The sequence below is a fragment of the Bos indicus genome, chromosome 23 (assembly GCF_029378745.1).
Source record: "Bos indicus isolate NIAB-ARS_2022 breed Sahiwal x Tharparkar chromosome 23, NIAB-ARS_B.indTharparkar_mat_pri_1.0, whole genome shotgun sequence".
NCBI classification, from domain to species: domain Eukaryota; kingdom Metazoa; phylum Chordata; class Mammalia; order Artiodactyla; family Bovidae; genus Bos; species Bos indicus.
Window position 1 is genome coordinate 48,166,082 of NC_091782.1, and position 23,545 is coordinate 48,189,626.

At 41.5% G+C, this 23,545-nt stretch overlaps 1 protein-coding gene across 1 annotated transcript in view; it reads left to right on the top strand.

The window, feature by feature from the left end:
• LOC109576755 (uncharacterized) overlaps positions 1–23,545 on the top strand; it is a 366,105-nt gene that overhangs the window by 259,009 nt on the left and 83,551 nt on the right. Inside the window, exons 17-18 of the mRNA XM_070778427.1 lie at positions 17,786–18,004; positions 20,406–20,658. Of these exons, the coding sequence (XP_070634528.1) occupies positions 17,786–18,004; positions 20,406–20,658 (472 nt within the window). The remainder of the gene's footprint in view (positions 1–17,785; positions 18,005–20,405; positions 20,659–23,545) is intronic.

Consider the following 23,545-nt stretch of genomic DNA (forward strand, 5'->3'; position numbering starts at 1 on the left):
ACCACTAAGCCACCAGATAAGCCCTATTTATTTACTTGCCTGATAATTTAGGTTCAACTTTATTACAATATTATAAGAATTGGAAACAAAATTGGTAATCTTTTCTGAAATAGATTCTCTTGCTTGGTACCCTCTTCATTTCTGAAAAGACACATGTATTTAAAAATGAGATTAAGATCACTGATAGGAGTTCTCTTTCTTAACAGGCAGAATGCTAATTTCTGTGACAGGTTTCCCTTCAGTCTCGTTGATAAGGAACTTCTCATGGGTTATTGTAACCATTACATTTGAATCAACAGTAAACAATAAAGGTCTTTACATGGACTGTTGATCTCTACACTTAGTTTGTAAAAAAAAAAAAGCACAAACCACAGTGTTAAAACAAATAAATAATCGTTATTCCTTATAAAAACAATTTAATATTTGTTTATGAAATTTATGCCTCTAAACAATCATTATAAGAGACATATCTTGCCAGCTCGCAAAACATACTCTTTTTCTTGGTGACTAATACTCTGCAAGTGACTGAGCTCCATCTGGATTCCAGAATTCATCTGTCCAGGGCTCCGTGTCTTTGTGGAAGAAGATATTGTAGGGCGTCCCCAGAGAAAGAGAACCAGGCATGGCTTTCTTTACATAAAAGAAGCCATTTTTGGCCTAAGGCTTTTTGTGATCTAAGCTTGGCCACAATGCTTGCCCTAGAACTGGTCTCAGTAGTTAAGGATATTGAAGGAATAAAAGAAAGCAGGAACGAAGGACTGTTATCAGGCAAGAGCAGGAACAACAGCAAAGACCGGCATCAGTTTTAAAGACTGGTGGCTACCATTAGTCTGGAGCACTTTCTTGATCTGTTTTGCAGGATTTAAACTCAACTCCTCAGGTGCTCCAGTCCCTCAGTCCCTGAGGGGCTTGCTCCACTGCTCAGCTGGTGAAGAACCCGCTTACCAATGCAGGAGAGGCAAGAGACAAGGGTTTGATCCCTGGGTGGGGAAGATCCCTGGAGAAAGAAATGGCAACCCACTCCAGTATTCTTGCCTGGAAAATCCCATGAACAGAGGAACTTGGCGGGTTACAGTCCATGGGGTTGCAGAGTCAGACACGCCTGAGCATGCACGCCATGAAGGCACTAAAACACCCCAGACCAACTAGGACCTAAGGGAGGAGGATGTTGACCTTTCTGACCCTCTGACCTCGTGACTTCAGTCAACTAAAGCTTGAACTCTGTTGACCTCTCAAGCCCCTTCATGAATATGTGGATATTGTTCAGTCACTCAGTTGCGTCTGACTCTTTGCAGCCCCATGGACTGCAGCACGCCAGGTTTCCCTGTCCATCACCATCTCCTGGAGCTTGCTCAAATTCCTGTGCATTGAATCAGTGATGCCATCCAACCACCTTCTCCTCTGTTGTCCCCTTCTCCTTCCCTCAATTGTTCCCAGCATCGGGGTCTTTTCCAATAAGTCAGTCTTTCACATCAGGTGGCCAAAGTTTGGAGCTTTAGCATTAGTCCTTTCAATGAATAGTCAGAGTTGATTTCCTTACCCTTAGATTAAAACTTCCCCACTTTTGCTACTGGGGAGACATGCTCTGGGAAAGATCCCCAGTGTACTCTTTTCTGGCTGAAAGTAATAAGTCCTTCCTTCTCCCACTCTTTAACTTGGGTGTGTCTTTTGGCTCAACACCCACCAAGAGGCCAACCAAGTTTTAGTACCGTTAATACAGGGGTTTCCCTAGTTGCTCGTGGTTAATGAACCTGCTGGCCAATGCAGCAAGAGACAAGAGTTTGATCCTTGGGTTGGGCAGATCCCCTGGAGTAGGAAATGGCAACCCACTCCAGTATTCTTGTCCAGACAAGCCCATGGACAGAGGACTCCAACAGGCTACAGTCCATTGGGTTGCCAAGAGTTGGACATGACTTAGGCTAACCAGCAACAGCAACCTTTAATGCACTATTTTCTTGCTATTTGAACAAGGTGTCTGTTATGGGCTGAATCATGTCCCCCAGATTCATATATTGAAGCCCTAACCCCCAGTAAATCAGATTGTTACTGTACTTGAAGATAAGGTTTTTGAAAAGGTGGTTAAATTAAAATGAGGTCCTTAGGGTGGGTGCTAATCCAATATGACTGGTGTCCTTATGAGAAGAGGAAATCAGATACACAGAGTCATATCAGGAACATACATACACAGGAGAAAGACCACGATGGGACATAGAGAGAAGGTAGCCATTTGCAAGCCAAGGAGAGAGACCTCAAGAGAAACTAACCTTAAAAAAAAAAGAGAGAGAGAGAGAAAGAAACCAATCCAGCCAGCACCTCAACCTTGAACTTTCAATCTCCGGAATTATAAGAAAACAAATTTCTGTTGTTTAAGCCACCCAGCCTGTGGTATTTCATGATGACAGGTCTTGCAAACTAATAAGGGTCCCACATTTTCATTTTGTACTGGCCTATGCAAATGATGTAGCTGGTTCTGACTTTTTAAAGGATAATTTGATCCTCCTTTGGGGTGATTCTAACCCATATAAAAGGTGATTCTAGGAAATGTAGTCAAGTTTATCTATGTTGGCCACTCAGCAAAGAACAGAAAGACTCCTAAGAAAGCGAACACATGCTCCTCCAGGCTCAGGTCACAGAATGTGTGGAATGTCAGCTGTATATTTAATACTTCACTGGACCCAAAGGTGTGGAGACACAAATAGACATATTATGGACCCAGGTCTTGCTGAAATGAATTTCCATTAACCTGTACCTGTTCAAGGTGTAGAATTTGGCAGAGATCCTGAACATTTCCATGCGTGCATGCTTTCTAAGTCACTTCAGTACTGTTCGACTCTGTGAGACTCTATGGACTGTAGCCTGCCGGGCTCCTCTGTCCAAGGGATTCTCCAGGCAAGAATACTGGAGTGGGTTGCCATGTCCTCCTCCAGGGGATCTTCCCAACCCAGGGACTGAACCCCCGTCTCACATCTCCTGCTCTGGCAGGTGGATTCTTCACCACCAGCGCCACCTGGGGAGCCCAAATGTTCCCATCAGTGTCTTTAAAACTGTCCTTTAACTGATACTGCATCTTGCCATTTCCAGCTTGTGTCTTACTTTAAAAAGCAGGAGGAAAGTTTCCTGGCACTAAAACCATGAACCTTCTGAATTTATATAGGATTTGACACATTTACTTCTCGGCACCAGGGTGTTTGAAGCAGCCAGGACATCCTAGCTACTAATGCACATTCTTTCGTTCTTTTATTTTATGGTGAACCTTTGCTTCAGTGCACTCGCAACAAGATTGTAGGCACTATAGCTGGGTGTTAACAGGTTTTTAATTTCGGTTGTTGCTGGAAGCACTGTGTTGGAAATTAGACATTTTTAGTACTTCATTTATCGTTGATTTATTCATCCCTCTTGTCTATGGATACAGTGTCACTACAGTATGGTTCCCCAGTTCTGGATGCAAATGCCAGGGATTAGAGCATGCCTCTTGGCAACTCACCGTCATAGAATTGGCCAGCCTCAGTGCCTGGTGGCATCTGGCTTCCTGCTCTTCATTAAATGGGAGAAGACAGAAGAGTAATATTCTGATTTCTTGACTGAAATGGTTTCAGGAAAAAAAACACTAATTCAAATAGACCACAGACCTCAACTTCCCATGGGAACAGCATTGTCTTGATCTGCGTTTCTGACACTCTTGCAGTCTTCCAGTAAACACCAATGCCTTGTCCAAAGTTGTGCAATTCCTAGGGGAGGAAAAAAAGCAATCTATTCCGTAAAATACTTAAAAATTTTCAAAACATTCTAAAAATACATAATTTGAAACACTCTGCTTTTCAAAAACATAGTTTTCATGGCTCTTTCCCTAATGTTTAGGACAGGGCCAAGCAGATAAAAGATTTTATGGAATTGAAAAAAATATATATATTGAACCGAATGGGACTTCCCAGGTGGCACAGTGGTAAGGAATCTGCTTATCAATGCAGGAGACACATGAGATGCCAGTTCAATCCCTGCAACTGGGAAATGGCAACTTGCTTCAGGATTCTTGCCTGGGAAATCCTCATCAACAGAGGAGCCTGGAGGGCTACAGTCCATTGGGTCGCAAAGAGTCAGATATGACTGAGCGCTGAGCACGCACGGTTGAACAGAATGAAAGTATTATTCCAGGATATCCTGTTTCCCCAAATAATTCTATTGGTTTTACTTTCTCATTACACAGCAGCATTTACAAGGAATTAGATCCGAAAGTCTAAACAAAAGCATTAATAGTTCTTTCTTTTAATACTAATATTCGTGGCAGTTATAATAAAGCCATCTTAGTTGATGCTAAAATTTCCCTATTTTCTCTATTAAATAATTAAAATAGCTGCTTATTTGTACAGGGCTTTGGAAGAGAAGTCTCAGAAAATGGTTTTTACGTGTGTCAGACTATTAATATTGCTATAGCCACATTTAATGTTTTCCCTTTTCCTCATTAATTGGGTAATTATCTCACGAAGTCCTTCCCATATTAGAAATTAGTTGAAAGCCGGTGCAGCGGGGGCAGTCAGAGGCGCACAGCAGGGTGTTCAGCCAGCTCCTTGTGTCTCCCAGGGGCAGCTCGCTGGGACTCGGAGAGCCTCGTTCTCGCCTTTCAGATGTCACCTTGAAGCAGGCTCCGGTCCCTGCACCCTTCATACGAAGTAGATGCTCCACCATTGTTTACTCAGTGGGTGACTCAGTGGTGATTCGGTTATTTTCCTGTTATGACAAGGTGGTGCTGAATCAGCAGAGTGGCTCACCTCCCAGATTTTTCCTCACCACACGCTCCTTCAGGTGTGTGCCTGATTGCTGCCCTAAAAATGGATGAGGTTGCTCTCCGCGTGCGTGCCAAATTACTTCAGTCCTGTCTAACTCTTTGGGACCCCATGGACTGTAGCCTGCCAGGCTCCTCTGCCCATGGGGTTCTCCAGGCAGGGATACTGGAGTGGGTTGCCATGCCCTCCTCCAGGGGATCTTCCCAACCCAGGAATCCAACCCACATCTCTTGTCTCTTTCGTCTCCTGCATTGGCAGGCAGGTTCTTTACCACTAGAGCCATGTGGGAATCCCCATAATTGACTCCTTGACCTGTCATTTGTTTATTAAATCAACTTTTCAAAGAAAGCCTTATATTTAAAGGAGGATAGATTTTTCCTTCAATGTTGGAAGTTTGGAAGCTCTTAACAGTTAGCTCGGGCTCCCCTGGTGGCTCAGTGGTAAAGAACTCGTCTGCCAAAGCAGGAGACGTGGGTTTGATCCCTGAGCCGGGAAAATCCCTGGAGAAGGAAATGGCAACCCACTCCAGTGTTCTTGCCTGGGAAATCCCATGGATGGAGGAGCCTGGTGCGCTCACTACAGTCCAGGGGGTCACAGAAGAGTAACAGTCAGACACGATTTAGCGACTAAACAACAACAGTTAGCTCTCCTGGGTGTACCCATTCTGAGAGGAGACCCATACTAATTTGATACAATAAGAACATGATTTTTTTAAAGCTGAAGAAATATATTTAGCTTTTCTCTCTTTATTTTTTATCCAGAAGTGTCTAATTCAGGATACAAACAGTTAAAGTAAATGAGCCTTTTTCCAAATTTTGTTAATTCTCAAAGCCTTTTGGGGGGAGATCTAGTTCCCTTTTCTGTGACGAAAGATGGGAGCCACCTAGGTTAGTCCTGTTACCCTGCCATGACTCTCTTCTGGGATTCTGCTTTTCTTTTGTTATGATTCTCAAACTTTTACCCCTTGACCAACCCAAATCCTGCCAGGCTTTCAAAGTCCCCTCAGGAACCATCTCTCAGCAGATGGTCCCTAAACATTCCTAGCTACAGTGACTTCTTATCCACCCCAGACTTAAGGTAACCTTCTAGTTAGACAGTCCACAATCAGTATGAGCCTATCTTTCTTCCCCAGCGAACAAAAGAGGAGAGACAAGAGACAAGAATATTTCTTCTCTGTTCTCCTAAAATAGTGTTGGTTGAACTAGAGGTGATGAATAAAAGAATATTATCCAACCTAACAAAGTAGACTTGAGTTGGCAAAGGCAAGACCTGTCTTTTGAGGTTAAATGGAACTTCCTGCTCCATGGTATTGCTTTCCAGGTGGCATGGTTTGCAGGAAGGAAAAACTGCCACCGTTGAGCAGTTTATGCTTGCTCAAGGGACTGGGGGATTCAAAAGGAAACCAAACCTACGCTGGATACAAGGAGAGACGTTACCAACAGTAGCAGTATGAGCGAATGGCGCTTGTCATGTGTTAATCCTGTACAATTAACACTGACATGGGGAAAATATGGTTTGCAGAGCTACAGTGTAATCACAACATATCCCAGGAAATCATGTAGGATTTAATGGCAGGTGTGAAATTAACCAATGTTATTTTCATAAATGCCATAATTAACAGATTCCCAGGAAGAAGCCTTTCAGGTTCTGTAGAAATTCTCAGCAGTCCTTATGCATTTACTGGGGAAATGGTGGGTGTGTCCCCAAACTGGTTGTCTCTCTGGGATTTTGACCTTTTCCTAATTTTAAGTGAAGTGGTAAATATCAGAACCATGTCTGCTTGTCGATTGCTATTCCTCCTTTGTTTCCTGTGTTTTAAAAATGTGTGTTGCAGGTATTCGTTCAAGTTTTGCTTCCACTAAAAACATTCTCTGTATTTGGCTTTGTTGTATTTGCCACTTAAGAATGCAGAATTTATTATTATGTGCTTAAAGCAATCATTTAACACTGACATTTTAAGCACGACAGTAATCCAAGTAATTGTCACCCATTCAGTTAACTGAAAATACCCTCACTTCCTGAGACAGCTAATTATAATGCAGCGTTACTATCTTTTCACTGTAGACATGTTTGTTTTGTGTTTATTTTGGTTTAGGCTGTCTTCAAGGACGTCCCTACTCTCAGACTTGGCAATCTGCCCTTATTCGTTCTCTGCTGTTTTCAGAAAGTAAAAAAAAAAAAAAAAAAACTATAGCCACAATCCTGAAGGAAAACAAGAGGATTTTTGTTTTTCACGAGCTTTGCCCGTGACTTCAGGATTTTGGATTACGAGTTGTTTCTGGAAAATCTGATCAGTTGTTATATAAACGGGGATTAATTTCCAAACATGCTCAACAGTTTTAGAAGGTGAGATCAGATATCTCAGGTGCTGCTGCTGCTGCTAAGTCGCTTCAGTCGTGTCCGACTCTGTGCGACCCCATAGACGGCGGCCTACCAGGCTCCCCCGTCCCTGGGTTTCTCCAGGCAAGAACACTGGAGTGGGTTGCCATTTCCTTCTCCAATGCATGAAAGTGAAAAGTGAAAGTGAAGTCACTCAGTCCTGTCCAACTCTTTGCGACCCCATGGTCTGCAGCCTACCAGGCTCCTCTGTCCATGGGGTTTTCCAGGCAAGAGTACTGGAGTGGGGTGCCATTGCCTTCTCCAATCTCAGGTACTACCCTTCCACATAGCTCTTCACTGCTGTAGAAAGACAAAAGGTAATGCCTTTTTGGCTTCATAAGACTTGGGCTCCAATTCCTAGTGTGGTTTTCACCCCTTGGGGAGGTCTACCATCATTTGCCTCACATAGGGATTTTGCACTGTCCCTTCTTTTGAAAATCCTTACGTTCAGGAATCTAGAATTCCCTAATGCAGTATTGGATGGTTCCATTCAGAGCGAATTTAGAGGGTTGTTAAGTAGCCCATTTACTTTTGTCACATCATACCATATCCTTCTTTTCATTTAATATACTGTGCTCTCACAGTATATCACCCTCCCAGGTGGCTCAGTGGTAAAGAATCTGCCTGCCAATGTAGGAGATATGGGTTTGATGCCTGGGTCAGGAAGTTCCCCTGGAGAAGGAAATGGCAACCCACCCCAGTATTCTTGTCTGGGAAATCCCAGGGACAGAGGAACCTGGCGGGCTACTGTCCATGAGGTCACAAAGAGTCGGACACAACTGAGCAACTGAACATGCATACATGCACTCTTAAATTACCTATTGAGCAATTTCTTTTGTGTTTACCGAGTTAGACCTAATAATTAATGTTGTAAGGAATAGTACAGAAGATATAACATTTTATATAATAGTGTATTTTCACCAGTTTCTGAACTTACTGTGTGTGTTCACGTCTGCGGTTGCCCTCAGGAGATGCAGCTCCAGGGCTGCAAGTTGCTTTTGAACACACACTCACACACACTCACTGACACACATACACACACTCACTCACACACACTCACACACACAGATGCATAAATACACATACACAGTATATGCAGACACATAGATACACATATACACATAGTCACACACACTTACACTCATATGCACACACTCACACACACACACATAGAAGCTCGGCTGGAAAAATGTTTTGTTAGGGAATCTAATGGCAATCTCTCTAAATGATACTTGCTGTTTGTGGTATAGGCAATGGGGCATTTAGTAACGATCGCCACAAAACATACCCACACGTGGAGCACCAACCACAACAGCAACGTCTAATCAATACTTAATCCAATTTCTCTCTCCTACTAGCGTGCTCAGAAACCTCTCAGAAACCTGCTCCTTGCATCTCATTGTCCATAACTGGGTCGGATAACCTCCCAGTGGCAAAGAGGAGTTAGATACAGGAACCTCTAGATTCTTTTTGCCTTGAGAGTTGGAGGTGGGCCAGGGACAGTCAGATTGGATAGTGCTTCCTGGGAGCCAACGAATTATTGCTCCATGGTCTGTGCAAATCTTACAATTATTTTAATTAGCTGTTTTTTGTTGATCCACAGGAAAGAGGTTCTCCCCCTCCTTCTTCCCCTTTTAAGCCCCCAAACTGGCAAGCATTGAGTTTATATTAGGATTCATATTAGGATTCTTTGGTCAAAATGACAACAATTAACATACATTTGCGCAAATTGAAAGAACAGTGGGAGTGGATAGTGGTAGAATATAAAGAAGAGAGCTGGCCAGTGGCCTTGGGGATGGCTGGACCCAGGGGCTTACTGGCTCTGATTAGAATGCTTTCCCCCACAGTCATCGTCTGACCTGGAGCCAGAGTGGTTTCGTCTCATTCTGGTTTCTCCACCTCCACAGAGTGGTCTTCATATCCTCCCAGCAGTCACACTGTCTCTCATGATCCGAGGTGTCCTTTTCATGACTCTCCTTGGTCACAGGAACTATTCTTGTCCAGAAGCCCCTCCTGCAGAGCAGCTGACAGTGAACTGAGGAGGAGGGACATGCGCTTTGCCTCCTTGCCTTTTTTTGGGACAGTTCCCAAGGGCCACGCCAACTCCAGGGCATCAGTCAAGGACTCAGCTACACCCTCCTGAAGGGCCAGGATTTCCTTCTCAGCTCTGCACCCTCTACACAGAATAGGTGTCCGTGGATCTCAAGTTCTCTTCCTGGGGGGTCCTCTGCCTGCAGCACTGCCTCAGAGTGGAAGACTCTCCAGTAGGAGAGAACCAAACGTTTCTGGGGCCTCTGTTAACCTTGGTGTTCTAATCGGCATTGTCAGGTATCTCCTTGGATAATGTGTACTTCAATAAGTGTAAAGATTAAGAAGCTGTCATTTTATAGGTCAGAGTTTCAGTTGACAAAAATAGTACATCCTTGCAATATAAGAATATATATGCAACATTAAGTCAGCCACTTAATGGCTGTTGATCAGTTGCTAAGTCATGTCCCATTCTCTGCGACCCCATGGACTGCAGCAGGTTCCCCCATCCTTCACCGTCTCCCTGAGTTTGCTCAAATTATGTCTATTGAGTCTATCTCATCCTCTGCCGCTTCCTTCTCCTTTTGTCTTCAATCTTGCCCAGCATCAAAGTCTTTTCCAACGAGTTGGCTCTTCACATCATGTGGCTAAAATATTGGAGCTCCAACTTCAGCATCCGTCCTTCCAATGAATATTCAGGGTTGATTTCCTTTGGGATTGACTGGCTTGATCTCTTTGCAGTCCAAGGGACTCTCAGGAATCTTCTCCAGCACCACAGTCCAAAAGCATCAATTCTTTGGTGCTTAGCAATGCGTTTTGCAAGCTGTGATCATACTTTTTTGTCAGGTTGATATCCCATAATTCTTACACCATATGTGGCTTTTTAAAATAATGCTTTTGTAATATGTTTGAAAACCTCTTTTTTAAAAAAAATATGCAGGCAAAGCACTTATAAAAATACCATTCAAATATAACTTTGAAGATGCCAAATGATTTATAGAAATGGGATCATTATTTAAATGATTCATAGAATATGTATTATTATTTTAACTCAAGATTTCCTTAAGATTCTCCATCCATAGCAAGTTCACAACAAATAGGTCAGCTTCTCATTACCTTTCTTTTCTAACTTGGTAGTAATTTCTGACATTCTAGTTCAGTCTGCAGGTGCACGAACTATGATTTCTTTGGAAATATGGCTTAAAAGTTAGATGTATTTCCCCCGGGAAACAGGCTCAGTAGTCTTGATGGAAGGTCAGTTTCCAGAAATGTCTAGCTGTATGTGGCCACTTGCAGATGTTTCAATACATGCACACACATGTATATATTGATACAGAGACTCAAAAATTACTCTGAAGGAATTTAATTAGCTCTTTAATTTCTGAATTTCCTCAGAGCTATCAACACAAATTACTTTTTATAATAGGTGGCTAAATAAAACAACTCAGAATTAAATTGGAAAAAGTGTTAATATATTATGTATTTTGTTGTGCTAAATTATGAGAATATATGACCCTCTATTTTAAGTCATTACTTAAAAGTTTTCAAAAAAAAGATATGCATTAAGGATTACTAAAACTTGTCTTGTTATAATTGGAAGAATTTAAATTTTATTTCAATAGCTAGATCATGTCTCTGAATTCAACAAAGGAGAAGAGAGTGAAGTTTTGATTGTTTTCCTTATTACTTATTTAGAAAATACTATAATTATTATTGATGGAAAATTATTTTTGGCTAATATTAAATTGACACTTGTTATGAGACAAGTATTGGGCTTCCCTGGGGGCTCAGATGGTAAAGAATCTGCCTGCAATTCGAGATACCTGGGTTTGATCCCTGGGTTGGGAAGATCCCCTGGAGGAGGGCATGGCAACTCACTCCAGTATTCTTGCCGGCAATCCCATGGACAGAGGAGCCTGGCAGGCTACAGTCCATGGCATCTCAAAGAGTCAGACAAGACTTAGAGAGTAAGCAAGACACATGAGACAAAGTATTACATTCTCCCTTTTGATTGCTCCATGAAACTTTGAAATAGGTATTGTAAGTAAGTATCTTATGCGTATTATTTTAGAGAGATTAAGTACTTTTCCCAGGGCTTCAAAAATGGTTCAGTGGTAAAGAATCTGCCTACCAATGCAAGAGATGTGGGTTTGCTCTCAGGGTCAGGAAGATCCCCTGGAGGAGGAAATGGAAACCTACTCCAGTAGTCTTTCTGGGAAAATCTCATGGACAGAAGAGCCTGATGGACTATAGTTGATAAGGTCGCAAAGACTCAGACATGACTTAGGTACTATATAATCCTGCATCTTGCCAGTGCAATTGTTTTCAAAGCTAACTGCTTTTGTGTTATTGCTCCAATTAGTAATCAAATTTCCATTAGGCATAAAGTATTTAGCTATTTTCTCTGATAAAGTGCTTTGCAAACATTTTATCCAATTAGGCCAGGCAGATACTGGCAAGGTAAATGTTCTTCTTCTGACCAACAGATTAGCTGCAAAGGAAAGTGATTTCATGAAGTCAGAAGGAACGCTTCGATAATAAGTGTGACAAAACTGCATCTCTGCTTCCTGCGCTGGTGTCGTTCAGTCTGGAGCACTAGTCGCCCTAAGCTCGCGTATAGCTTCTCTATCATAAAGCGGCCCTACATTTGCTTATATTTCACTCTAAGAAAATTTCTCTTGGAAAAAGAGATTCATTCTATTGTAATATTGCATCCAGTATTTGTTACTACAGAGTATGGAAGAATATGCTCTTTGGGGTGGGGGAAGGGAGAATTGTGAGTTTGGGATTAGCATGTGCAAACTAATATATATAGGATGGATAAACAACAAGGTCCTAATGCACAGCAGAAGGAACTATATTCAATATCCTGTAATAAACCTGTGTAATGGGGAAAGACTGTGAAAACGAATGTATGTATGTATAACTGAGGGGCTTCCCAGGAACCTGCCTGCCAAGGCAGGAGGCTTAAGAGAGCCGGGTTCAATCCCTGAGTCGGGAAGATCCCTGGAGGAGGGCATGGCGACCCACTCCAGTATTCTTGCCTGGAGAATCCCATGGCCAGAAGAGCCTGGTGGGCTACAGTCCATGGGGTCACAAAGAGTCAGACACGGCCGCAGGGATGTGGCATGCACACATGTATGACTGAGTCACTTTGCTGTATAGCAGAAATTACAACATTGTAAAGCAACTATACTTCAATACACTTTTTAAAAAAAGAAAATAGTTTTAGTAAACGGAAAAAAAAAGGATGTCCTAAAGCAGAAATACACATGTTAAATAAAAGATATTATTTTCAAAAAGGTAAACGGACTTTGGTTACCTTTGCTTCAAGATGTAACTTTATTTTTGAAGTTTGATTTCATTTTCTTTTTCTACTGGAGGATAAGTTGTGTCTGCCTCTGCCCCTCCCCGATGCCTCCCACTCCCATTCAAAGACTGTCACTGGAAATAACAGCCTTAAGAGTTTGGGAGTCTCTTTGGAGTCCTTCAACATACTCAATCCCTGTTTTCTCATTAGAACATTCATACTTTTGTGCCTCAGTGGGAATGATCAATTATTTCAATGTCAGTAGTGATACTATTACCCTTAAGATTTAGCAATTTTCAAAGATCTTTTAACTTAATTAGAGGCATTTTTTGTAAATTGAATTAAACCTGTTCAAAGTACAATGTGTTATGCTAAAAGTATACTACCCACTTGGCCAAGGAGACAGAATTTTAGGGGGAAAAATCTAGTTGAAAAATGCTAACCTCCAGATAAATTTGTGAAGTTTTCTTTTTTGAGACAGCTTTCTAAATGTTGGGAGAATGGGTAACAGTTTTGTCCAAAGCATTTTGTTAAATGTGAATGTACAGACACTTTTGTGAAAGTATTTCCCCCAATACTTGAAACCGTGACAAAACAAGAGCAGATTTGGACATTTTAATAACTTTGGTTAAAAAAAGAAAGCAGATGCCATTCATAATTTACATAGATTAATCCAATAACCAGCCCATGATTATAGTAACTCATTTTTACTAATGTTATTTCTTTCCAAATAAGTGTTTCTTCATCTTGACATATATATATATATTTTTTTAACCTCGTTTTCTTTTAAACATGATGTCACAGTGAACTGACCCAAAGAGTCCCTACCAGTCAAACCATTGAATGATTCACTGCCATGTGCTTATGAGGCTTCTCTCCGCTGCCATTTAGAAAATCCTGAGGGCGGTTTTCTCATTCTTAGTTATCCCTCCTCATCACCCTCACCTTAAAAAATACTTTGTGGGCTATGGATGGTGCCAGAGAAGAGTCCACACTCTTACACAGGCGGACCAGGCTTCTTTCACTTCTGCAGCTTCGGCCTCTATCAACACTACTTAGTGATACAAAGACCTGCTCCACCCAATTCAACGTATTTCCTGGTTTAGAAATAGGACTTTACTCCTCTGAGAACGGCCTGTGTGACAGAATGCCCTTCCGGGTGTCCCGTCCACCCCCTCACCCCTGTGTGTTTAATTCCTCTTTGCTTCACAGATCTCAGAATTTGGTCCTTCCCAGACCTAAGAACTCTTGTTCACTGTAGGAGAGAGTTGAGGAATGCATTCCATGCTTTTTTTTTCCTTTCTTTCAAAGCAATTTTGGTATTATTATTATTGTTTTTTAGTATTATTGCACTGATGGATCATAGAAATCTTGTTTGATTTCAGGTCTCTATAAGGACTGGGCATGGAAGGGGGATATATGTGTGTCATATGAAATGCAGCTGAAGTCCAGAGAAATAGGTTTCATTTAATAGCTGAATACTGGATGACCTCCCGATTCCTCACGCCCTCTGGCAGCTCACCCCGGGAGCCATAGACGGGCTGCCTGCACGAGCCGAGGCGTGGCTGCCAGCCTCAATGTGATTTTGCAATGATCTGTGCTCTATGGCTGCCTTCATAACCAACAAATCAATTCCCACTGTTCGTATTACACACCCCAGTGGCAGAGGCCATTTGTTATCCTTTTGATGGTCATACTCTTTGTCCATAACCAAGAAAGATTACAGGGGAAGGAGAGAAGAGTTGAAATGTGGAGGAAGATATTAGGCCGTGGCACCGTGCGTGGCAGCGTGCAACACACACGCTGTATCGCAGCGTGCCTCGCGTGCATACAAGAATGAAAAAGGGACTTTCTTTCCAGGCAATTTGGAAACATGGATGCACAATTGTCTTTTGAATGAAATCTACTTTAAGAACACTATATGCAGGGAGCATTGTGGATGAAGTTCTGTATTAGTGCGCACTTGTATTTCAGGTGTGAGTTCAAAACCGTTAGGAGACAAGCACTCACGTAGACTTTATCATCCAAGAATTGTTTATGAGGATATGGTTGACTAGTTTTGTTCCGTTAATGAGCTTTTGGACGCACCCTTTCATTTGGCATCATCTAGCATCTACTGATTCTTTTATTAATTTCTATCTTTGCAGTGTCCAATTTTTTAAACTCTGATGCCAAGGTTTTCCCAATCCTTTAAGTCCAGATGGTATAATTACTATTGTTAGGCAAACAAACAGGAACAAATACTTAGTTGTGTTGACTATGTATAAGAAAATTGAATATTATGAATTAGATATAAATGGTATGCAATGAAATTTTGGTATTATTTATCCTAAATCAAATATCCTATAAATGAATATGTGTATCAGAATGTGGCTGGGAAACCCTTTATTGGCGAAACTAATGGTAAAAGTATGACTTGATAGTGAGTTCTGGGCATAAATATTTAAACTACTTAGTCATTTCACGTCAATAAATAGAAAAAAACAGTGGAAATTTCCAAAGGTCAAAGAAGCTACTGTCTTTTCCGTTTTGCATCATTTGAGATTTTCCAGTTTTTTGCAAACAACACAATGTCAAATCTGTGTTTGATTTTCTCTTCTCTTTGAAGAGGCAAAACAGTGACAGAATAATTAACTGAAGAGGAGATCATGCACAGAATATTTTCCTTCAGCAGGGTAGCAAGTCCTGGGTTTCATTTCGCATGATGGTAAATGTGCTCTGGAACCCTTCTATAAGAGAGTCATTCTCCTGACAATTTTGCCAGTAGTAAACCAGAGCCTCTTGGGGGCCTGTTTCCTGTTTGTTACTCATTTGAGTAACTGAAAAGCACACTCAGTACAAGATGGCACATAGCTTTCAGTGAGACGATGCCCTCCACCTTCATGGAAAAAGACACCCGAGAACAATAATAAACTGCCAATGTCAACTTCAGCACTTTATTAGTCCCGTGCAGACCAGAAGGTTAAAGTCATGGATTGGAATTTTAAAGGGAATAATGGATTTTCTTTCACTGACCGTTTTTAGTTTTTCTTCTTTTTACCTCCCAAAGACTTACTTCTATGACTTATCTTCTTTTGGTGGTACAATTGCCATTTATTTGATAGTCTTCAGAGAGAGATGAACTTTTGTATATAAAATCTTTGGAATCTGTCTATGAATTCCATTTCTCTTAATGTTCCCACAATGCCTCGAACGGCTGTGGTTAGTTAGTTACTAAACCCCTGAACTACGTACCACGGAACCAGCTTCTTTGTAATGTGTTTATAATCAGGACTGATTTTGGTTTAGGAATTTGCGGAATTATCCTAGAATAATTCTAGGATTAGAAATATTCCTAATAATTCTAAGAGGTCTCTTGTGTCTCGTGCATTGGCAGGTGGATTCTTTGCCACTGAGCCACCTGGGAAGCCCAATTCATACACCATACCATCCGCCTATTTAAAGCGTGCAATTTACAGTTTTTAGGATATTCACACTACTACAGCCATCATCCCCGTTCACTTTAGAACATCACCCCCAAAGAAACACAGTATCCATACGCAGTGAGGACTCTTTCTTTTCCAGCTCCCAACCCTTCCTTGTTTTTTTTTTTGCAAACGATACTTTAAAAAAAATTTGAAAACATCTCCTGTGTCGACGCCACACAGAGAGAGGAAACCAGAGCTTAATCAGAATCACTGTATCTAACTCTTTCATGTTTCGTTTCAACAGAAAGTGTCAGTATTGTATTAAAGAATGCAAGAGCTCTTAAGTTTCAAATTCTCATTCATGTGTTTTTAGTGGTATGCGAGTCATTCACGTCAATTTTCAAAATGAGATAGTTAACTTTGAACCAGTTATATGCCAATAATTAAATGTAACCTTAAAAGAGAGGGATCGTTATGAGTAGGTGAGGTAAGCAAGACTATGGTATAAATTTTAAAGATTTTTTATTTTTTACAAAATTAGTTTATTGTTTACAGTGATTTATTTTCATATTTCTTTACATAATTTAATTGCAACACACACATAACCTATAATGCATCATCTTAACCATTTTGAGCGTGCAGTTCAGTTGTAAGTGTATTCATGTGGTCGGGTAACCCATCTCTACAGGTTTTTCATCTTGCAAAACTGAAACTCTATACCATGAAAGGACTTCCCTCTGTCTCTCCCCTGGACCCTGGCAACGGGCATTCTGCCTTCTGTCTATGAATTTGACTACTCTAGGCATCTCACATAGGTAGGATCATACAGTACTTTTCTTTTGGTAACAGGCTTATTTCACTTAGCATAATACTTTCAAGGTTCATCCCTGTTGTAGCATGTAGCAGAATTTCCTTTCTTTTTAAGGCTAATAATTATTCCACTTGATTGACAGCTAGGCTTCCCCCACTTTTTGGCTATTGTGAGTAATGCTGCTATGAACATAGGTGTGCAAACATCTTTTTGGGATCTTGCTTTGAATTCTTTTGGATAAACACCCAGGAGTATTGCTGGATCATACTGTAATTGTGCTTTTTTAATTTTTTGAAGATCTGTTTTACTGTTTTTCATACTGATTATATGGTTTTATGGGAGAAGGCAATGGCACCCCACTCCAGTCCTGCTGCTTGGAAAATCCCATGGACGGAGGAGCCTGGTGGGCTGCAGTCCATGGGGTCGCTAAGAGTCAGACACGACTGAGCAACTTCACTTTCACTTTCCACTTTCATGCATTGGAGAAGGAAATGGCAACCCACTCCAGTGTTCTTGCCTGGAGAATGCCATGGACGGAGAAGCCTGGTAGGCTGCAGTCATGGGGTCGCACAGAGTCAGACACGACTGAAGCAACTTAGCAGCAGCATATGGTTTTATATTCCCACCAACAGTGTTTAAGAGTTCCATTTTTTTCAAATTCTCATCAACATATTATTTTGTCTTTTTTTTTTTTCTGATAGTAGCCATCGTGTTAACAACAGGTGTGAGGAGATATATCATTGTGGTTTTGATTGGCATTTCCACATCCATGATTTTGTGTTTTGTGGGATCTTAGTTCCCCAACCAGGAATTGAACTGGGTCCTTGGCAGTGACAGCTCAGATTCCTAACGGCTGGAACACCAGGGGATTCCTGATACCCGTGTACCTGTATGTTCCCCTTTAGTAATCCATTGTAGTGGGAAGGATTGTGACTAGTTTGAGTCCCAGGTGGCTAAGAAATACTTTCATTCAAATTTACTTTCACTGTGTCTTCCTCACCATTCCCAAAACCTCTTATTTTGGGTTGCAGTTAAGCCCAGGACTTACCTACTGTTTCTTTGTTTGTAGTCGTTCCTCAGCCGCCGCTAACGCCGCATCTGGAGAATTCTTCAAGCATCTCTGTTTTGTGCTGGTGTCAGTGTCTTCCGAACTTGAGTTCGCTCAATGGCAAAGCCAGGGCTTCTGGTACATCATCCTGCTGATGGCTTCTCTCTGGTTCCTGAGGCTCTACCTGCATTATCTCAGCCAGTGGTTTTTCCTCCAGGCCATTTCAACTCCTGTTACAAAGTGAGTGCTTCCCCGAAAGTCAAAGGCATGTGTTTTCGTCTTGAGAGGCCAATGAGAGTACAAAACTCCTCTCTCACCCACTTACCTTAAGACCTACAATGCAGGTATAAGTTGAAAAGACAAAAATGTCTTTAAGAGCAGGAATGTCTATTACAGTTAGATTCTCATTTTGGGCCTATGTATACAAATATATAACTGGTGCATCAATATTTATTTAAAATTTAGCAGATTCAAATATGTTCTAATATCTGAGTAGAATCCAAAAGGGAATTTAGCAACAATATTTTATCCTATTTTGATTTTATCAGAGTGAGACTTAGGCTGAGGGTATATTAGAAGTAATATAAGTATGATTTATCATCTATCCTCAGAGAAGCAAAGATTGCTTCTTCTGCAAAATGATTAAATCTAAACAATTACCAAACTCAGGTCCAGGCAGCTTTCTGGGCCATTATCCTCTGGAAAAAGATGATACTGTAAAGGTTATCTCTCCATAAACATGATTTCAGAGACACTGTAGATAGACAGATAGATGTCAGTACAAGTAAAATTTTCTCAAATGTAGATGGTACAGATAAAAACAAAGATGTGTGTATATTTTCAATTAAGAGGATTGCAAACTATTTAAGACACTTTGAAAAATAATGATGATTTGTGTTATACATATACATATACAGTTATTGGTCATCTTTTGGAATTAAATCACAAACTTCTGTATATATTATAGCATATGAAAGTTTAAATATACTGAATAATTGTATCTTCATGGGAGAATGAAATAGGTCTTGTATTCCTTTATTCCCTCCTTCCTTCCCCCTGCCTCCCTTTTGTGTGTGTGTGTGTGTGTGTGTGAGAGAGAGTTTCTAAAGTAGGAAAAATAAATATTATGTGCTTGGGATGTTTACTTTATACTATTTGCTCTGTTACTGTTTCAATAGGAAAGGCAGCTCTGTCTTTATTCGTTGTTAGTGAAATGAGACTGCACAGATATCTTGGTGGCTCAATTTATCTAATTTCTTAAGCAACAGAGGATCTAAGCTCAAGAGAGAAGGGGTAGACGTATAGGTACAACTGATTCACACTGTTGTATGGCAGAAACTGACATAACTTTGGAAAGTAATTATACTCCAATTGAAAAAATAAAAGAAGAAGAATCAAAGGACCTAAACACTGGGTATTTTGTATTATTGCCTAGTTCCACAGGCTTGAAGCATACATGTCATGTTATAGTTATGGGGCATGACAATAGCCTCAGCAACAGTGAGAATTTTTCTGTTTTTTCTGTTAGGTCCTCTGATAAAGAAATGTATACATCTTATTTTATTTGATACTCACAGTGGCCTAAGAACAAAGCACAATAGTTTCCTTCAAAGCAAAGGTCAAGGAAAGGATAAAACGAAGAACTCTTTTTAGCAGAGAGCTGATAAGCAGGATACACAAACAGGATTAACTACAGAAGAGCAGCTCTATGAGGCTGAAACACAGTGGAGGGAAAAATGAGAGTCAAGGATGGCTCACTTGGCTTGGAAGGAGGGCGCCAAAGTCTGGATGAAGGCTTCTTGAATTACCGGCTCCCCTTGGATGCAAGCTTTAGATCCTAGGTTGCGTGAAGCTGTCCCTTTAGATGTTTCTGGGGTCATCAGTGTCGTTGTTGTATGTAGGGGTCTAGCCAGAGAATCGTAAGCAAAACCATTCAGCGACCTGAAACTTGCAGAGAACTATGAGATTTATTTGTATTTCTGATTTCTGTTAGAGGCTGCTGCTGCTGCTACTGCTGCTAAGTCGCTTCAGTCGTGTCCGACTCTGTGCGACCCCATAGACGGCAGCCCACCAGGCTCCCCGTCCCTGGGATTCTCCAGGCAAGAACACTGGAGTGGGTTGCCATTTCCTTCTCCAATGCAGGAAAGTGAAAAGGGAAAGTGAAGTTGCTCAGTCCTGTATGACTCTTAGCGACCCCATGGACTGCAGCCCACCAGGCTCCTCTGTCCATGGGATTTTCCAGGCAAGAGTACTGGAGTGGGGTGCCATTGACTGAGTCGTTACTAAGTCCACTGATATACTTTGATTTCAGATAGCCTTCTAGTCAGTATGTCGACCTGCTGGCTGGTTTTTAGTCTAAAGAACGCTCTTCTCAGTGGATTAAAATGGTATCCTTTTTATGACAGCATATGAAATTTAAAGAACAATGAACAAGGTAGAATTTGCCATTTCCTTGAAAGTGAGCTGTTGAGATTCTAAGGAAAAGATGAAAGACTTCTAACACTTAACTTTGATATGCTGTTAAGTGTCACAATTTCTGCATTAAAATAAAAACACATTGTTCTGCCAAGTGTTTTGTTTACTTAGCGTTTTACGGAATTCTTCTCCTTTGCACGGGTGTCGCTCCTTTGTTTTCCTGCAGATTTCGTTTCTCCCCCCTCACGGTGGAGCTCTGCTACCCAACGTCTTCCCTTCACATCGCAGAAGAGATGCTTGTCGTTGTGCTGGGGTCTTTCATGCTGAACACAGTGGTCCTTTCCTTGGTTCTGGTCAGATGGGGCTGTCAGCTACTGTTTGCCTTCTGCCCTGACGTCCTGTCAAAGTTAATCATCACCATGGGACTATGGGCAGTTCTGGACCCACTGGCAGTATTCACTGTGGATACTGTCCTGGGGGTAAGTCAAGTAAAATAATCGGGATACGAGTCCTTGACATAGAATGTAATGTTAGTGCACAAATCAGTTGACACGGGAAGCTTTGATAATCATGCTTAATTCAATATGCATCTTAAATTTAAGTTATTCATTTTCTTCTCATAATAAAAATTTGTGGATGTCTAATGCAATCATTTTAAGTGTAGTTTTAGCTATTGTAGTTGTGTTTAAACACTTGCAAAAAACAGAAAATAGTGGAGATCAAATCCAAACTAACTGGTGCATTTTCAAAATTATTACAAAGAAGGTTTCTTTTGTAACCTTTTTGGTAATTTTTTTTTAATACAAAGGATTTTCACAGCCAAACTTTGTAAAAAGTAATTGTACAGTAGTTCCTTTACTCAGTTAGGTTATTTATTTCCTTTTGATTTAATACTCTGTAGTAATAGATATATTCAAGAAGAAGAGCTTTTTAAAGATTTCTAAATAATAAATAATTTAAATAATTTCTCCACAGGCATTTGACATTTGTGATGTTATATGAAATGACAAAACAGTGCATTTTCACTCTAAAATATATAGTTTAGGATTTCATAATTAACAATGATATACTACAATATGAATATGTATAAAACATGCTAATAATGATTCTAAATCAAATATTCATTCATAAAATTATCTTAATTCATGTAATAATATTCCTTAACTACTCTATTTCTCCTTTTAAGAAGATGGTTTTCCAACTGGTATATATATGTTTCGACTCTATTCATTGTGTCCAGCAGATCATAGCTTGGAGAAGGAAATGGAAACCCACTCCAGTATTCTTGCCTGGAGGATTCTATGGCCAGAGAAGTCTGGCAGGCTACATTCCATGCCCTTGAAAGAGTCGGACACGACTTAGTGACCAAACCACCACCACCACCAGATCATAGCAAGGGGATTTTTGATGGACCCTGCTTGTTAATTGTGTTTGAAATAGACTTTGCCAATAATCAAACCAGTCAATCCTAAAGGAAATCAGTCCTGAATATTCATTGGAAGCAGTGATGCTGAAGCTGAAGCTCCAATACTTTGGCCGCCTGATGTGAAGAACTGACTCATTGGAAAAGACCCTGATGCTGGGAAAGACTGAAGGCAGGAGGAGAAGGGGGCGGCAGAGGATGAGATGGTTGGATGGCATCACTGACTCAATGGACATGAGTTTGAGCAAGCTCCCTGAGTTGGTGGTGATGGGCAGGGAAGCCTGGTGTGCTGCAGTCCATGGGTCACAAAGAGTCAGACATGACTGAGTGACTGAACTGAACTGAACTGCCAATAATGGCTTCCCGGGTGGCTCAGTAGTAGAAAATCCATCTGACAATGAAAGAGACATGTGTTCGATCCCTGTGTTGGAGGATCCCCTGGAGTAGAAAATGGCTACACACTCCAGTATTCTTGCCTGGGAAATCCCATGGACAGAGGAGCCTGCCAGGTTACAGTCTGTGGGTTGCAGAAGAGTTGGATGTGACTTAGTGACTGAACACACACACACACACACACACACACACACGAGTGTTACATTCATCTGCTAGAATCCAAGTCAGCTTCCATCAGGTCACAGACCTCTGTACTGGTTCTGAGATGGCCCTGCTGGAGCCTACTTTCCTGTAGATGACATCAGAGGCCCCAGGGTAAATTAACAGAGCATGTTTTGTCAGCTGCCTTTGGTATAGTGGACTATTCATCTGGTGCTCTCTCTAGGGGATCTGGTTGGAACAGGAAAGCCGTTCCAGGAGGGCTGTGAGATCTCAAATCATAAAGGGCAGCTGCTCATCCTCCCAGATGGCTTCCTATGTGATGTTGCAATAGGACCACCTCACCTTCTCAGTAGACACACGAGGTGGCTCCTCACCTTCTCAGTAGACACACGAGGTCCCAGGAGGAGCTGGGAGATACCAGGGGCGACGGTCCTACTGGAAGGTAGATAGCATCCTTCTCTGCCCCTCCTGCTCAGTAATCCTTGGTGGCAAGTCTCCTTACTAACCTGGAGTCCACAAGAAATAGGAACGTGGACAAAATCTAGTTGGTCCCAGCCAATCCACTCAGAATGTGAATGAGGCTAATCAAAGGGGTGAAAAGACTTAGGATGGGATGGAAAACACAACCACTTCTAACTGTAGCCCACCAGACTCCTCTGTCCACGGAATTCCCCAGGCAAGAATAGTGGAGAGGGCTGCCACTCCCTTCTCCAGGGAAACTTCCCAACCCAAGGATTGAACCCAGGTCTCCTGCATTACAGGTGGGATTTTTTACCCTCTGAGCCACCTGGGAAGTCCCTCTAACTGATCAGGCTCTCTCTTCTGACCTGTCATCAAGGCGGTCCATGGTACTGAGACTTCAGACAGGCTAGACACAGGCTAGAACCTGAAAGCAACTCTTCTAAGTACCAAAAAACTCTCGCTGGCACATGATTGTACCTCTAATCCTTTACACGGAGACTGGACACTAGGTACATGAGCAAGCTCGAAGCACACTGCTTTTAGTTCATTTTAATGATGTTAAAGTTACATCTCACAGAGTCACCAATCACACTTATCTGCAGGTTGTAAACAGGGTTCCTTCCTCTCAGAGATAAGAAGTCTGCATTCTCACACAAGGCCGAAGAAGCCATTAGTGGGCTTAGAACCTCAAGGGCTCTAGTCTTGTGAGAGCAGCCTGGAACCCTGAGCAAGGGAAAGCCAGCCTAGCGAACAGCCAAGGCAAGGGAGATGTCTTCTCAGATCTGCTGCCCAAAGTCCTAGCAACAGGCTTACATTTTGCAAGGGAAATCCATTTACTTCTGTAAATCCCAGAACAGCACGTAGAAATAAGTTCTGGAGTGGTGGTGGAAGAAGCAGTAGTTGAGAGTTGGAACATCAGTGCCAGA